Source organism: Gorilla gorilla, chromosome 5, assembly GCF_029281585.2.
Source record: "Gorilla gorilla gorilla isolate KB3781 chromosome 5, NHGRI_mGorGor1-v2.1_pri, whole genome shotgun sequence".
In the NCBI taxonomy this organism is placed as follows: Eukaryota; Metazoa; Chordata; class Mammalia; order Primates; family Hominidae; genus Gorilla; species Gorilla gorilla.
In genome coordinates this window covers 96,367,373-96,384,403 of record NC_073229.2, presented here as the reverse complement: position 1 = coordinate 96,384,403, position 17,031 = coordinate 96,367,373, and the positions used below count along the sequence as shown (strand labels likewise).

The 17,031-nt window shown below is 33.2% G+C and overlaps 1 protein-coding gene across 49 annotated transcripts in view; it reads right to left on the bottom strand.

Moving 5' to 3' along the window:
• Positions 1-17,031, bottom strand: part of RIMS1 (regulating synaptic membrane exocytosis 1) — a 517,565-nt gene that overhangs the window by 113,569 nt on the left and 386,965 nt on the right. For 25 of the 49 annotated variants that reach the window (XM_055390601.1, XM_055390599.2, XM_055390586.1 and 22 more), the window contains one exon: positions 5,423-5,494. The exons of the other annotated variants lie outside the window; for them this stretch is intronic. In XM_055390601.1, the coding sequence (XP_055246576.1) occupies positions 5,423-5,494 (72 nt within the window). The remainder of the gene's footprint in view (positions 1-5,422; positions 5,495-17,031) is intronic. 49 annotated transcript variants of the gene reach the window in all.

The window sequence follows — 17,031 nt, the reverse complement described above, 5'->3', positions numbered from 1 at the left end:
GGCGTATTTTACTTTCTTGAGCTATAAATTAATGCTTTATCACATCGTAATTCAAACGCTGAAACCTGGGCTGTTACCTCAATTTCCAAATTAAAATAAAAAGTAACTCATAGTGTTCTATATATTAAAACTGTTTATTCCAAATTGGCTTTTCACATTAACTCAACTACACAGAATGAATTTCTATGGGATAGAGTACATGATCAAGTCCTTTCCAGTGATGAAAGTTTTATCTGTTACTCTTTAAAAGTCATTATCATGACAATAAACTTCAATCTTTGTTCAAGATACTCTTTCTAAACGTGGCTCGCAAATGGAATTATACAGTTTTCACCTTAGTACTGAGAAATTTCACGGATATTACAATTTCACTTAAATCTTGCTCCATTCCTTAAAGCAATTCACAAGCACTAAAAGAAAAACTCAAATGTGACTTGAAATGTAAAAAATTTCGGTGAACTTTCTGTGGCATCAAACTAAATGGCAAAAGTATAAAAAGAAATTTCAGGAGCAAATAAATGGCTTCCTGGGTGAATATTCACAGCTCAACCACATATAGTGTTCCATCTCCTGAGCCACGAGGCTTGCAGTGTCTGAAAACAGCCTGTAATGTTTGAGGTTAATCGTTTAGCACAAGATATGTTTTTTTCTTTGACATGAAAAGTCCCTCAATAATGAAAGAGTTCCTGCCCCCAGCCACTCTGTAACAAGCATGAGATCACAGACCAAAGGAAAAGCGCAGAAAGCCACTTTGCCAGAGGAAGAAAGGAATGTGGTAGCAATGCTGAATTATGAAGGGGAAGTTGGGTAGAGGAAAAATGCAGAGCTTAGAAAGAGAAGAGCAAGGTTTTGCAGAGGAGAGATAATAGAACCAAGTATAGTTTGTTTTTAGGCAAGAGGAAAGGACAATTAATCAAGAAATTCTGAGATACACAGTGTAAAGCTGAAAGAATCCAGGCTGTTGTGCCCTGATCTTTTCAATGAAATGGGATGTGCTAAGAATGTAAGGATGTAAAAAGAATGATAGAGATTTAGAACAACCTGTTAGAGAATGAAACAGGGAGTGTAGGATGGATAAATAACATAATAGTAACAGCTATTCCTTACTGAGCATCAATATAGCGTCATCTATTCATGCCAGGAACTGAAAGTGTTTGTGCGCATATGCAGGCATGCATGTATTCATGCATATATGTATCTATATGTTTATACACACAAGTATATACATATGTACCTTTTTGTATTCTCACCCACTAAGAAGCGTTATTACTACTATTTTATTTAATTTTATTTATTTTATTTTATTTTATTTTATTATGACTGAGGGTCATAGAGTGACCTGGAGAAAGATAAACAGCTAAAATGTCGTAGAGGCAGGATCCACACAGGTCTGTCCAGCTCCAATGCTTGCTCTCTTTTCTGTCTAGTGAGATAGGATTGTTTGTGTATCATGAGAAAAAAGTGGTAATTTCACATCTCAGGATGTACCACGAATCTTTTAACCAAACCATATGTCCAAGTATCACATTATTTGGCATGACTTAACAGAACTGTGTTTGAGAGTTTGTGGAATCAAAATATATGGACAATGGTATTTAATAAATACCTACTCTATTATGTATATTTACATCTCCTCATTTTTAAAAAATGAGGTTTGCGGCCGCGCGTGGTGGCTCATGCCACTATGGGAGGCTGAGGCGGGTGGATCACAAGGTCAGGAGTTCAAGAGCAGCCTGACCAACATGGTGAAACCCCGTCTCTACTAAAAATACAAAAATTAACTGGGTGTGTAGCGCGCATCTGTAATCCAGCTACTCAGGAGGCTGAGGCAGGAGAATCACTTGAACCCAGGAGGCAGAGGCTGCAGTGAGCCAACATCGTGTGACCACACTCCAGTCTGGGTGACAGAGCAAGACTCCATCTCCAAAAAGAAAAAAAAAGTTTGCAGAGCAAAAGTTTAATTCAAACTTATGTATGCCTGACCCTAAGTTTACCATCTTCAAGTATGTATCTAAACATTTACCACTAAGTTCAATCCATGCCTACTCTCCTTCATCTAAGACTAGAGTTTTGATTTACACTTATGTAAAACATACTTCTCAATAAAAATTTGCGTCTTTAGTCAGACATTTTTGTTGCTGCAAATGGACTTGCAGTAAATTGCTTCTACCAAAGCCTAAAAACAATGTAGTTCTGTTATTTGTTTTTGTTTTTAAACAACTTGTTAAAGAATGGACATGTATGTGGTATTTAAGGTCAAATTTTCAAAGTTGTTCCTACTGTGCTGGTCCCTTACAGGCCTGCACAGGCTCTTTTGCAAGAACACACCATAAAATGCATATGTAAGCAATTCTAAATAGTAGTCCAAATAAAGAAATAAAGCATCCCCAAGTTAGAATGTAGAGTGTAGTTTCTACAGGAAGAAAAGTCACTAGAATGGAATGCAGAAATGATGGGCAGCAGTTCTCACGGGTGAATTCACATGAAGATGAAAAGCTAGACTTTTATCTTATCAAGAAGCTTCCCAAGAAAATATGATGCATTTCTTTAAGTGGCTTGACACAAAAGATATAAACCAGTTCTATTTGTCTCCTAACGACAACTGGTCATCATCTCTTTCAAAATATATTCTTAAAAGGCTATCTGTCATGAGGTTACATTTGTTGAGGGCAATAAAAGGCCTTTAAAATTATGATCATTAAACGCAAATTTCGCCAGAAACCAGTGCAAAACTGTGTAGTATGACTCTTTTTGGGAAGTTATCAACTCTCAAAGGCCAGGAGTCAGTGTCCAAAGCATTTATACTGTGTCTTCGGTTCACGTGTAGCTAGATGTAAATTCAAGGTATCTTCTTGATATCTCTTATTCAGAGCTAACATAAATTAGAAAACCCAGGCCAGTTCTTCTTTTGTAACCTGCTATTCAACAATTCACAAAGAAACTAGGCATGTAGTTTACACTCTAATAAAAATCAATGAAAAGCTTTAATTATAATCAAACACATCTAAAAGGTTACAGCTTTCTACTTTAAACTATAAGCAAAGGAAAGGCAAGAGTACTATGAATATGATTCATAAGTGTCATACATTTGAAAATGAAAGTCAATCAAATCCTTGCTATTCTGATTGGAGGATTTGTGTTTATCCACAGATTACATTTCAGAGCTGCAAAGGCAGATGCCTCAATATCATTAATCTGGAGTTAAGCACCTCCAGCTGACACTGGCATCATCTATCATTTTCTAAAATAGTATCTTATTGCCAAAAAAACTTGTTCACTGATGTATCCTTAATATATAACTACACACAGTAGTCACTCAACTAGCATTTTTTTTTTTTTTTTTTTTGAGATGGAGTTTTGCTCTTGTTGCCCAGGCTGGAGTGCAATGGCGCAATCTCGGCTCACCGCAACCTCCGCCTCCTAGGTTCAAGCAATTCTCCTGCCTCAGCCTCCCGAGTAGCTGGGATTACAGGCATGTGCCACCAGGCCCAGCTACTTTTGTATTTTTAGTAGAGATGGGGTTTCTCCATGTTGGTCAGGTTAGTCTCAAACTCCCGACCTCAGGTGATCTGCCCGCCTTGGCCTCCCAAAGTGCTGGGATTACAGGTGTGAGCCACCATGACCAGACTCAACTAGTATTTTTAAAAAATGAATGAAAGAATACTGAATAGAATTGAAAGAATACAACTTCAAGGAAAAGGTTTAATCGTGTAAAAATAATTGAAATTGTGTAGAGGGGGCTGAAAATGATGGTTGAAGATTGAAAATTTATCTAAGAAATTATAGTTATTTACAATGATGGTAAAGAAATTGCAGTTAACTGAGCTGGGATTAAAGAATGTGAAAATACAAACATTGTTTCATCAAAGGCTATCTATCAATTGATCAATTTCCTTCCTCAAAGTCCAACTCCTTGTACTACTCAACACTTTTCGTGAGTCCCCTGTATCCTTATTCCATTGTGAATCAAGTTCCCTAAATAGTCAATTTCTCCATGGACCACTGTCCAGAAATAAATTTCATCTCCCTTTTACCTACCACATCCCTTGATATGTCTCACACCTACTCATTTTTCAGATCTCAACTCAGTGTTAACATCCTCTGGAAAGCTTTTCTTTTTTGCTACTTGCTATTTTATTACTTCAACTTAGCACATAGTTGGTATATATCTGTTAACTGAATGAATCACTGAATTGTACAAATTCTATCTCTACTAGGCCTATTGAGATAGCCTGGCTGATGCCTTGCATCTACCCCTAGATCCTTTGATCTACCTTCCAAAAATCAGTCAAAGTGATCTATAATTTTGGAACTCAAAACTGATCCTCTGCCTCCCATGTTTAAAGCACATCTGTGGCTCACAGATCAATAAAGAAGTTGAAATTCTTTAGCATGGTATTAACATGGCATAGTGATGTCATTCACTTAACCTCTCAGAATTTCTCCAATTTTATTTTCAGGCCTCTTTTCTATCCACTGAATCCTGTTCTCCATCCCAAAACTGGTACCATTTCCCCAAACTCAAGATAGTATTTCCAATCTCAGTGTTTTCTCACGTTGTCCCCTCTCAGAATACTCCACTCTTCACACATACTTTTATGTATCTGGATTTAGCTCAAGGGACATCTGTTTATGAAGCATTTCCTAATTTCATCCTTACTGCACAACTTTCCTTGTGTTCATACGGTACCTGTGCATGCCTCTATAATGAAAGCTATGATACTTGAATATACTCATTCATTTACATCTGTGCCCCTTTACATGCTCTCAATCATTGCTGGATAAATGAATGGGTGAATGAATATATGTTAGCTGCAATTCTTAGGTCTTTTAACACTATGTTAAAAAAAAAAGGGTCAATATGTAGTACCTAAAAATACTTAAAACCTTTGTGGAATTGGACAAATTGCAAACAAAAGGTTAGCAATCCCTTATAATTTTACATTAACTCAATGTATATCCTTGGTTATAATATACCAGTAGAATATTAGAATATACATTTGTAGAAAAGTGATTTTTTTAAAAGATGGCATTAATTAGATAAATAAGACAGTCAATAATTTGCATATTCCAGGCACTACATTCATTGGTAACATTTAAAATGATATCAGAAACAAAATATTAATGTCCTAATATGTATATAGGAATGAGTATGGATTTCATCCTTATTAGTAATCAGAATGATCACTAAGAGAAATACATAATTATTTTTTAAACCCTAAGATTTAAGAACCGCCTTGAAATTATCCTTCTCTTACTTCTTCAATGAGATCATTTCCATTTAGGGGTAGGTTTAGTTACATGAATGCCTTTAAACATCACAATTTGTGTTTAAGAACTGATCATGTAAAATGAGAGTGACAGCACCCCTAAATATATTCATAAAATGGAAGATGTAAGCACACCACAACACCAAGCCTACCTTTCTGCATCAGAGGCAGTGCCTTTCCTAGTCTGTTTTTGGATGCTAGATCTTTCAGACTTTCTGGAGTGCCTGTGGAATGAAATGTTAAACACAAAATATATGATGAATAAAGCTACATTAACATCATACAATGATAAACACAATAGACATGAAAAATGGCAACTATATTACCTAAATGATTTTGTCAGTCAGTACTTTTCAAAACTAAATAAACAAATAAATGAATGAATGAATGAATAAAATGAAAACCAGAATTGGTGCCAAGTGGAAGACACAAGTTGCCCAATAGAAGACACGAGAAGCTGACATTTCATTAGTCTAGACAAGTATGTCTACAACAATGATCTAATATGAATCCCTACTGAGCAACTCGGCCTCTGCTGATGAGCAAACAAATGCAATGGTGAAATGTAATAATGATAAATGTGATGATGGTAATAGTTTAGGTGCTGAAAGGCTTCAAAGGGGTGAAATGCCCCCTACTTTTACAAGTTGAAACTTGGTGCTACAAAGTTTTTTTTTGTTTTGTCCCCCACAAATTGTGAAGAAAAGAGAAGAAAAATGCTACAGTTAAAGATGTTTTATATAAATGAAAGTATTTATATAAAGTATTAAAATCATTTTAAAATTTTTCATAAAGATGCTTTTATAAATTACATAGCATTTTTAAAAGCACATAGCATTTTAATCATATTACAAATCATATTCCCCAGTTTATTCTACTTTTTAAAAGTACATATGTGCACTGAACACTTGAAATGCATTTTTCCCACAGAAATAATTTTTCTATAAAAAGTTTGCTTCCCCACAGCAGCTTACATATGTCTAATTAGCCTAAAATGTCTTCAGTACCATATATTTGAAATAAGTAATGTAAAATATTGTGGTCAAGAAGCTCACACTTATTACAAAAAAAAGAGAGAAACCCTAGGAATGTGTATTTAATATTAATTATTATCTACAAATTAAGCTTATTTTTCTTTACTGATATCCCTTTCTCCCAACAATGTTGAGAAAAATATCTGTCTTTACTTATTAATGTGTGACATCCTAATTAAGTATCTAGTATATACCAAGTTCTGCTAGGCACTAGGAACACATATCAAGGTACAAGCCTTCACAGACTGTTACAGAGTTCTGGGACTGCTCATCTCTCCCAATCTCTTCCGCTTTCACCAGAAATTGTGTTCACACTCTCTTGCCCCTTCAATTCAGGGTTTCAGCTGTGTGTTTTCAGACTCATGGTAATCTGACATCCCACTTTTAAGATAAAAAAGGAAGAAATAGAGGAGTGAGACATCATATTCCCTTACCAGTTGGAAAAGAGCGTACTCAATATATTGAGGGATAACTATGTCAGGCACTGAGGGGGATATGAACTTACTTACTCCATGAAAATCCTTTAAGAATGTGTCATTTCCATTTTATAGGTGAAGAAACAGGCTCAGGGAAAGGCTACTCAGTTAGAAAGTGGCAAAGCTAGGATTAAAATCTAAGTTTATCTGGCTCCTAAGCTGTTTCTGTTATATACTATACAGCAAAGAGAGTGGAAGAGAGAGATTCTGGCACATGCCTTATGTGTGTATCTGTTCTGGAAGGAAGAAATGAAACCATGAAATCAGGTGCTGGGATATCACTAACAGATGACTCTCTCTCTCTCTGACATTAAGGTTCTTATTTACTTTATTGCTTCTGTGGTCAGGAGAGGGGATCATGGGTGGTAGGGGGGCAGAGACTTCATGATTGATTTCATCGCTGAAATCAATGAGACATGGTTGTTGGGAATGGAATCTTGTTCCTGAAGCACAGGGAAGAAGGCATAAGCATAGTGGGAGGATGAGAAGTAAGGGGAGAAGAAAGGATTAGTAATTAGATCTGCAGGCTCAGGAGGTACTGGAGCTCAAAATAAAAATAGTTATGGGAAATTTATGCTTGGTCCCCACAGTGCTCAAGGCAACTGACTGGAAGATCAAATGCTCCTTTTCTCACCTTCACCACAAGTAGAGCAGATGAGAGAGGAGAGATTCAGGAAGACCCACAAAACTCACTGTCATTAAAATTTCCACTCATTCATTCATTCATCCAACAAACACTTGTGCATGTATATATACTAGGCACTGTTCTAGGTGGTTGGAATATGTCTGTGGAAAAAAAACACAATTCTCTCTACCTTCAAGAAATGTACACTTTGTTGATACAAGACAAAAAATAAACAACAAAAAGTAGCTCAAACAAGTACATTATATAGTATGGGAAAAGGTGATACATGTCAACAACAAAAGTAAACCAGGGTAAGAAGGTGGGTGTTTAGGGGCAGGGGCATATTGCAATTTTAAGTAGGGTGGTTGGAAAGGACTTATTGAAATGGTGACATTTTAGCAAAGACGTAAAGTGAAGGAGATAGATGTGTATATTGTTAGAGAAAAAGTATCACAGGAAAAGGGAAGAAATAATAAGAAATAATAAGGAGGCAGGGGTCAAGAGAGGTGATTCAGATGAAAAATTTTGCAGGAGAAGGAAGAGAAATTGTGTAGAATCTGGTGGACCCTTGAATAAAACTTCTGCACAATCAAAGGGCTATAGGCATCTTTTTGAAATAGCCTGCTTTTCTTCTGATCCCTGGCAACTTCTATTAATTTCTAGACCCAATTGATATTTCATTTCCTCTGTGAAACTTTCAAACTCTTCCTCCTCTTTTCATCTCCTAAAATGTAATGGATTCATATATTAGATTATCACAGTAATCAATGATTGTTGTAACAGTGATTATGATATTAATAATATATAACATTTACTGAGAGCTTTCTCTGTGATAGCATGTTCACTTTATCTGCACTATCTCGTATAATCTTCTTTCCGATCCAGAGGTAGGTACTACTCTTTTATCCTTTTTAAGAATAAGAAAATTGAGAGTTAGAGAACACTTTGTTCTCGCTTACATGGTCATTCAACATCTAGCCAGGAGGTGAACTGAGAGTCCATAATCTGAACAGCAGTAATCATGTTGTATCTCTGGCATAAATGGCTAAAATAATGAATTCTAGGGTCAAACTGGGTGTAATCTCAGCTCCGTTCTGGCTAGCCAGGCGATTTTGGTGAAATTACTTAATGTCTCTGTGCTTCAGTTTTCTTTTACCTAAAAAGTGGCAATAATACCACTACCACTGCACACACACACACAGGTTTTGCTAATTTTAAATATTTCAGTAGTACTCAGTATTGTAGTATTTGTAGTATTACACAGAACTAGAATTGACTACGTTTTTTGCATTACTTGGAATTAGCAAGTGGTGCTATTAAAATATTGCTTTAAATATTTGTTTCTTGAAGGCAAAGGGTTTTCTTACTCATCTATAAAAATATAAAACTCAGAGCCAGTGCTCTATAACTGGATAAAAAATATTCATGCAAAGGCTCATAATCTAACCTTTTAATTTTTGTTTTCATTTTTAACCCTCTTATTGAGGATGCCCCTTTTTTCTCTTCAAATATCAATGAAATTTACCTCCATTAAAGATTCTTCTAAAGATAACTACAAAGGATATGTCTTTATAATTCTTCTAACCCCTTAAAAGAATATGTAAATTAAGTTAAAATGATATGCACTTAATTGCAATAATTTTCTGTAAAGGAGCAGAGAATGAAATAGAAAATTCTAATGTTATTTTCTATTTTGAATCCAAATTATAGCCAAAATATTGTATATTTTAACACAGCCGTGTCTTAGAATAAATTGGATTGAGATATGTAAAATAGGAAAGGTTAGAACAATCCACCTATATTCATGTACCATACTACTGAAACTATTAATTGTGTAATCACAAAATAGATCATAGTAAAATGAATTACTTTCTACCTTATACCACTTTAAGTTCCCTGTGGTCAGGAATTGTGTCTGTCTGGATTATCAGTGTAATATCAACACCTAGCATATGGTAGTTGCTCAATAATTATTTGTTGAATGGATAGTTTAAAAGGTAATATTTTGAGTATTATCATTAAATTTGAAAGCCCAAAAATTACAATAAAAAAGAACTAACTAGGGCTATAAAATCTAGTTTGCCTCAAATGAAATAAATTTAAAAATAAAACTGCATAATTTTCTGGCCTTCAGCAAAATATAAAATACTTAAATACAACATGACCTTTGGTTTACTGAATGATACATAATGAACTGTCAGTTATTATCGAGGGCCTAATGTATGTTTTAACATGATGCAACAAGGCAGTATAGAGTCAATTTTAGAGTCTATAGGACATTAAAATTCAGCTATCCCATGTATAACCAGTTAAGTTTAGAGATGAGGAAACTTAGTCCACAAAAGTTTAAGTGTCTTATCCAAGCTATGATAGACCTTAATAAGTTGATGAGGATAACACCATCACACCCCTATGTGCTTAAGTTCTCTGCTGACTCTGCCATATGTTCATTTTGAATGATTAGATGTTTATTTGAGAGATCCCTGGGCACGAGTGAACAAGACAAGACTGTTTCAGTGTTTTCATTATGTCTTATTTTTAGTTTAAACATGCTTTTTTGTTCTGGCATAAATTTTTTATCTTTACAATATTAGTCATAAAGAATATTTACTTGGTTTTAAACATGCAAGAATCAGAAATCTTGAGTTTTTCTCCCTTTATTCACAACTTAATAGTTGTGTGATTTTTGGCCTTATGCTTTCTAGTTCACAGTGTACTAAAGAAATTCTTTTAAAGCTATAAAAGTACATTCAACTGTAAGGTATAAAAGCAATTATTTTATTATTAAATCAAAGCTAGAGTAAAAATCAGAAAATGGGATGTTTCTACTTAAACCCCAATTCTTTTGAAGTTCCATTTTCTGTGATTATTTCCTTTCTATTAATTTAGTGTGAAGATTTATAAAATGAACTGATGAAAAACAGAGGTAATTGTTAAAATCTATGTGTTTTCTTTTCCCTTTCAATAACTAATTTCAGTTAGGGTAACTCTCTAAAGACATTGGTAAATAAAGCTTTTCTGAAGGCATTAAAATTTTATTAAAGGATAAAATTAATACTAAAATTTTATTAAAGGACAAAATTAATAAAATCATAATTATTTAAGACTATTTTATAACAATGAAAACATAGTCTGTTCTGCCTTGGAAATACTGTAACAAAAGTCTACCACATAATGTTTTCACTTAATTAGAGCTAACACTGATATCATAAGAATATATCTGTCTATATTTTGGCTTACTACTTACATGGCTTATACTGTCTTAATGTGCAAAGCAAATCTCTATCACCCTATTTACTCATTAAGTTTGGGAAGGAAAAATTAAATTTGAATAGAATCAACCTAAATAAGAGATGTTCCTATGCAGTGAAGATGGATGCATGCAATTAAGATACATTTACCTTCCTGTATATTATTGATATTTATGTATACGACTGTAGCTATTAAACAGACTCACCATATTTTAGTTCATGGATACACTTTGTTCATTCAAAGAAAGAGTATTTTTGAAAAGCACAGATAATAAAGGATATTATAGAGCAAAAAGAAATAATAAGTAATGTACTGTATTTATTTATAAGCGGTTCTACACTAACTTTGAAAATATGTGGCAACTGCCATGAATCCTGGAAGCAAAAAAGTTTGTGATTTGTTTGTCCCAGAATATTTTCAAAGGAGAAATAAGATTAATTCATTTTAAATCAAAAGAAACCACTTGATACTCTTGGTTGAGGATTCTTATAGACAAGTAGCTGCTACCAACTAATAGGTATAGGAAACTACACAAATTTGGTTACCTGCAAAAGAAACTAGAGCCACTTTAGCAGAACAACTCAGGAATTAAACATAGTGGGATGCTTTACTTAATTGAAAAATTTAAAGTTCTGGAAATAAGATTATTTAACCAAATATTTTTGGTATTTGAGTCATGCACTACTAAATTGTACCCTTAAAAATCATATATATATATATATAGATAGATAAAAAACCATTCTCAATCAAAATATTGAAGATAGTAACTGCAGTGATTTGTAAAGCCAGTGACATGTTAAAATATTCCTCAAAATGTACCCAATGAAAATATTGCATTTTCTTGAATAAGACATTTACCAAAATAGTTTAAAGTTTTATTCAGTAATAACTTACACTAGTCTTTCATTCTTAAAGATGACTGATTAAAGTTTAAGCACTAAACTCAGAACTCTGATGCTTCAGGGCCATACTAAAATATATTTTTTCTAAATGGCTACTTACAAATTTTGGTTAATTTCAAGCTACAACTCAATCTACATTTAATTAACACTCATATAATTACGTATATATAGGTTCATTAGCATTTTCATGTATTAAAATAATGTTATTTATAAAGAGATGCTTTGTTATTGGAATGATGATTTTTTTAAGGGTCAACATTTTTAGAAATAAAACTACAAGGAAATTTTCACTACAATTTTAAAATAGAAAACATCCCCTGGGATTCCAAATTTATGTATTTTTTCTTCATCAATGTTTTAAATTTCCTCAATTTCTAGAAAATATTCTTAGATAAAAGTACCTTCATGTTAATTCCAAATAAATCTATGGTATCACTTGAGAAAAACTGAGAATGCTTACTGTTAAATTATGGAGAAATGGTTCACTAAAAATTATGTTTCTGTGTACACATATATGCTGTGGGAAACAAGAGGGCAATTAAATGCTTTTCAATTTATTTGAATGTACTGGATAACTCTCTTAAGGAATAATTTACGTTCTGCATTACAATGTTATTTTCAAAATAATCAACTATGGCCCTGATAGAAGATATCCAAAGTTGAATTGTATAAATTGTCATTAACTTTAGAATATTTTCCTGGCTACCATTGTCCAACGATAAAAGTCACCTAACGCTGAAATTCTTATGAACATTCACTATATCCAAATCTGATGCCATATTTACTTCATTTAGAAATTGGTAGAAACTTCTGAATGAGTAAATAAAGCTGATGAGAAATGAAATGCCAACGTTCATTACGATTTGCCAAGTGGTTGACATAGTAACCTATGAATGTAGCATTAGTTGACATAATTTATCTCTCATTTTATAAGTACATATTTGTCTTATATTTTAATAAAATTGTATTGTAAATAATTCTCTATTCTCTATAGTAATAAATAATAGTATCAAGAGATGTAAAGTGTATTTATTTTGGTCGAACATAGGACTTATCTATAAATATGTTATCATAAAAAAGCAAAATATGTATTCAAAATTATGTATTTAATAATAATTTATTTTAATAATCTTATCTAAAAGGATCATTTCTGGTCCCAAAATCTACTCTTATAGTTATATATACTATCGAGACAATCAAATGGAATAATTCATATACCACTAAATTAAGCTAATAACATCTCGTGTATGTAAGAACTGAAAGTATTATTTGAATTTCCATTTTGCTTAATCAATGCCCAGATAAACTTACATTTATATTCATTACAAAGATCATCATGTTTAATTTTCCTATACTCAATCAATACAGAAGATGAAATCTACTATTTTATTTGTTTTGGAATACATACAAAGGTTTTCTAGAATTATCTTTTCTTTTTTTCTTTTCTTGGGGATCGGAGGGGGCAGGTTCTCACTCTGTTGCCCAGGCTGGAATGCAGTGGTATGACCATGGCTCACTACAACCTTGACCTCCTGGGCTCACAGACTGTGTGTGCACCTCACCCTTCTGAGTAGCTGGGACTACAGGCATGTGCCACCACACCCAGCTAATTTTGAAACTGTTTGCAGAGATGCAGTCTCACTGTGGTGCCCAGGCTGATCTCAAACTCCTGGGCTCAAGTAATCCTCCCCACTTGGCCTTGGCATCTCAAAGTGCTGGGATTGCAAGTGTGAGCTACCATGCCTGGCACAGAAGTATCTTTTCTAAAAGAAAATTCTAAGTTCCCTGATGGCCAGGACTTTGTCTGTCTTAATAACTGTTGTGACCTAGCCATTTGGATAGGGTGCATAGTAGGGGTACAATAAGTTTTTATTGAATAAATGAGTAGCAATATAGATATAAATTTTTATTGAATTTACACAATTATTTTATATTCTTTTTTGAGAAGACTCTACATTTGTAATACTTTTTAGATTGGTTACTAGTTTTTCTAGTCCCAGAATTTCTATCCTAGAAATCAGACAGTAGCAGAAAGAATTACATTTAATTTCCAAATATGTAAATATAAACCATATTGAGGCAAGTATCTTAGAGATTAAAAGATGCTAAAATGTTCCTGAAACCTTCATAAAATATCAGTTTGTAGTCTTTCCCAATATTTGTAAAACAACCTTAATTTTTTTCTTGGTGACAATGTTTCCTTTTTCTTTCAAGCTAAAATCCTGAGGATATCTTGATTGTTTACAAATACAGAAAATAAATTGTGTCACGGTTAACTAGGGCTTAAATTACTCTGCCATACACACACACACTAAAAAAAATCTGTACATTTACATGACTAATTATGCTACTTCTGAGATACGACATCTACTTCTCTGCTGAATAAATATTACCAATGCGTTGGCTGAATTTCTGCTTGAACCAGAAGAGAAGCATCTCAAACACTCAAAAACCGTTGTGACCAGTCAGGAAAACACATTTAAAGATAAAGCCTATATATATACATATATATATATATATATACACATATATATATACACATATATATATACACACATATATATATATATATACCATAAAATAGGAAAACTGGGTCAACTTCACACTGAGAAGAATAACAAAGTAATGGAAAATATATGTTGTGGCACTTCTGACACATCAGCATAAAGTGGATTCAAAGCACTGATGCTATTTTTAAAAACCTACCTTGTGGACTGACCCCTTAGCCCTGGACAATATTGTGTTTAACAATACAATATTTATAAAATATATAAAAACCAGGTATTTTACTTAATAAGACAGACATTATTTAATATAATCAAAGCCTAAACTTCATTGTTAACAAGTGTACACAGCAGCAAAACAAGACAACTGAGATAAAACCATCAACCAATATAACAAATAGGCTCTGTGACAGATTTTAATATACTCTAAAGCACCTGAGAATTATTTATTTACTTGTCAACAAAAACAGTATTTAAATTTGTTTCCAGAAATTCAAAACACAATCAAATGCTCTTCAAAACAGAACATCCTTTCAATGGATCCTGACTTCACTGTGTTTAAACTCTGCCATTTGTATGCTATCCTCATTTCAGTAAATATTCTGAGGTGCTTTACTAGAGTTGGCTACATCCAACATATCTGGCTCTGGCTCCTGGAATAAAGTACATCATATTCAACATTTCTCTTGGTTATCCTTCAGTTGGTGGCCTATAAGCTTCTAGAAGCCACTTGTCTGTGAGGAGGAGTTGACTAGTACCTGTCATTCTCCGGAGACGCATGCTGGATTTGAATCCTGGGACTAGGAGGTCGTCTCCTATCTAGGGAGGGGGACCATCTACCCCTGTTTGCCCAGTGAACAAGACAGGAAAAAACAGGACATTTAGTAACTCCTAAAATAAAAGAATACATGGAACAAGAGGACTGGAAAAGCACCCCATAAAGGCAAAGTGTAGATTCTTTGCTCCATAATTTAAAATCTTCACTGTTATAAGCCTTGGAAAGATAAGTTACAATACTTTAAGAACATAAAACCTATAATTTTATAAGTGAATAAGGAAACAATTTATTCGGGAAGATGTTTGGAATCCGCCTATTAAGTGTAGTTTTTTTCTTCCAAAATGTGCTTCTATGTGCATATTTAATCTATAAATATACAAATATTAATGTAACTTTAAGTTCTTAAAGATGCATCTTTAGGAATATGGCTTATGTTTGAATAAATAGGTTTAATAAGCTACCAATGATTTTGTGATACCAGGCCTTGAAATTACTCGGTAGAGTCGCAAAGGTGGGGATGTGTGAATTTAATACAAAGTAAGGAGCACAGTTAAGTAGAAGAAATAAAAGTGTTTTTTAGTGTTGAAACAGTGACATGAAGAAATAATTCATGGGAAAACTACCAGTGAATTCTTAAGTTTTCTTGTCAAAAACCACAGGGCTAATTACTGAACTTTAAAAGCTGTAAGTAAACGATACTGATAAATAAAAGCAAAGAACATAGATACATGAAATGATAAATTAGCATTAATTTTTTTTTAGTTTCACTGGTTTTTATTTGCAAAAGTATGTCAATTAAATGGATGCTTTTTAGCTCAGCATTTACAATAATACTTTTCTTGCGATTAACCGTAAACACAAGTTAGAAAACTGTTTCATTCCTTTGTTCAGCTACCTTTAGATTCTGTCTGTGCACAGACACAAATTTCAAACATCTAGTTAAAACTGAGGAAATAAGACACTGAATGGGTCAGAATTAAAATTTTTTATTTATTATATATGAAAATTCTAACAGGATATTTTTCTCTAGATATTGGCTTTCTTGTATGAAAGAAGAAATAACTGGATAGTCTTAAAGGACTCATTTAGGTATAAGATTTTATAATTATCCAAAGGAGTCTAGTCCTACCATTTCAAAAAGAAAGTTTTCTTTTTGAAAACTTGCCAGATATAACTTGGGTTACTGAATATTTTAGACCGTCTGGCCAAACACAGCAAAGGGCTTCTGTCACTCAGGATATGCGAGGTCATCAGATACTCAATTCTGAAATTCTCTGGAAGCCTTTGTTTAATCTATCTTAAATAAACAAACTTGGCATGATTCAAGTCAGGCTTTGAAGAAGCCATGAAGCAAGTGAAAATACTGAATAGCAGATTTTGAGCAGAAGATAAAAATGTGTGGAACATACTCTTAAAGGTGATAAATGTTGATGAAATAACATTTTGCATTAATTTTATTTAATTTTTAAAAATTATTTAAAGGATTGGTCAATCCAATCTGAATGTTTTAAGAAGTTTCTTTTCACTGTACTGGCTTTTGTTTATAGATAAAATGAAGAAATAGTTGTAAAATAATTGGAAAAGAATTACGACGAAAGCATTTTCTACATTAAGGTATATACTCAGTTGTGTTAACTTTTGGTGTTATTTGGAAACACAAATATAGACTTAGTATTTTTCTGTGAAGTAACAATATTAACCGGACAGAATTATGAATAACCTTGCTTCCTAGGGCAAAATTCCAGTCCTTGTGCTTATTTAAACATAAAAGTAAAGAAAAAGCAAGTAAAAATGGCATAATTATGAAACATGCAGTGAAAGCTGTGGAGGAGAAAGATGTACATTTAGAAACAAGCAATTATGAATGCAAGCGATTAAAAGGTAATTTTATACGAATATTTGGTTTAATACATGTATATTTGTACACTTAGAGTCCTTCTGAATATGCTGATATGTAGTACCAATATAATAAATCTGTTTGCTTTTTCCCACATACAGTGGATACAACGAGAGCAGGATCAATTTATATCCAAGCTTCTGTCCTAAGAATAGATGTCACTTAAGTTTTAATAACACATCTTTGTAAGTTTTAAATATACTAGCATATTTTATATGCTTTCTATAATAGGTGCTACTTCTGTTTTTTTTTTCCTATTACAAGGAATGACCAAAATTAGAATCTTTATCTCT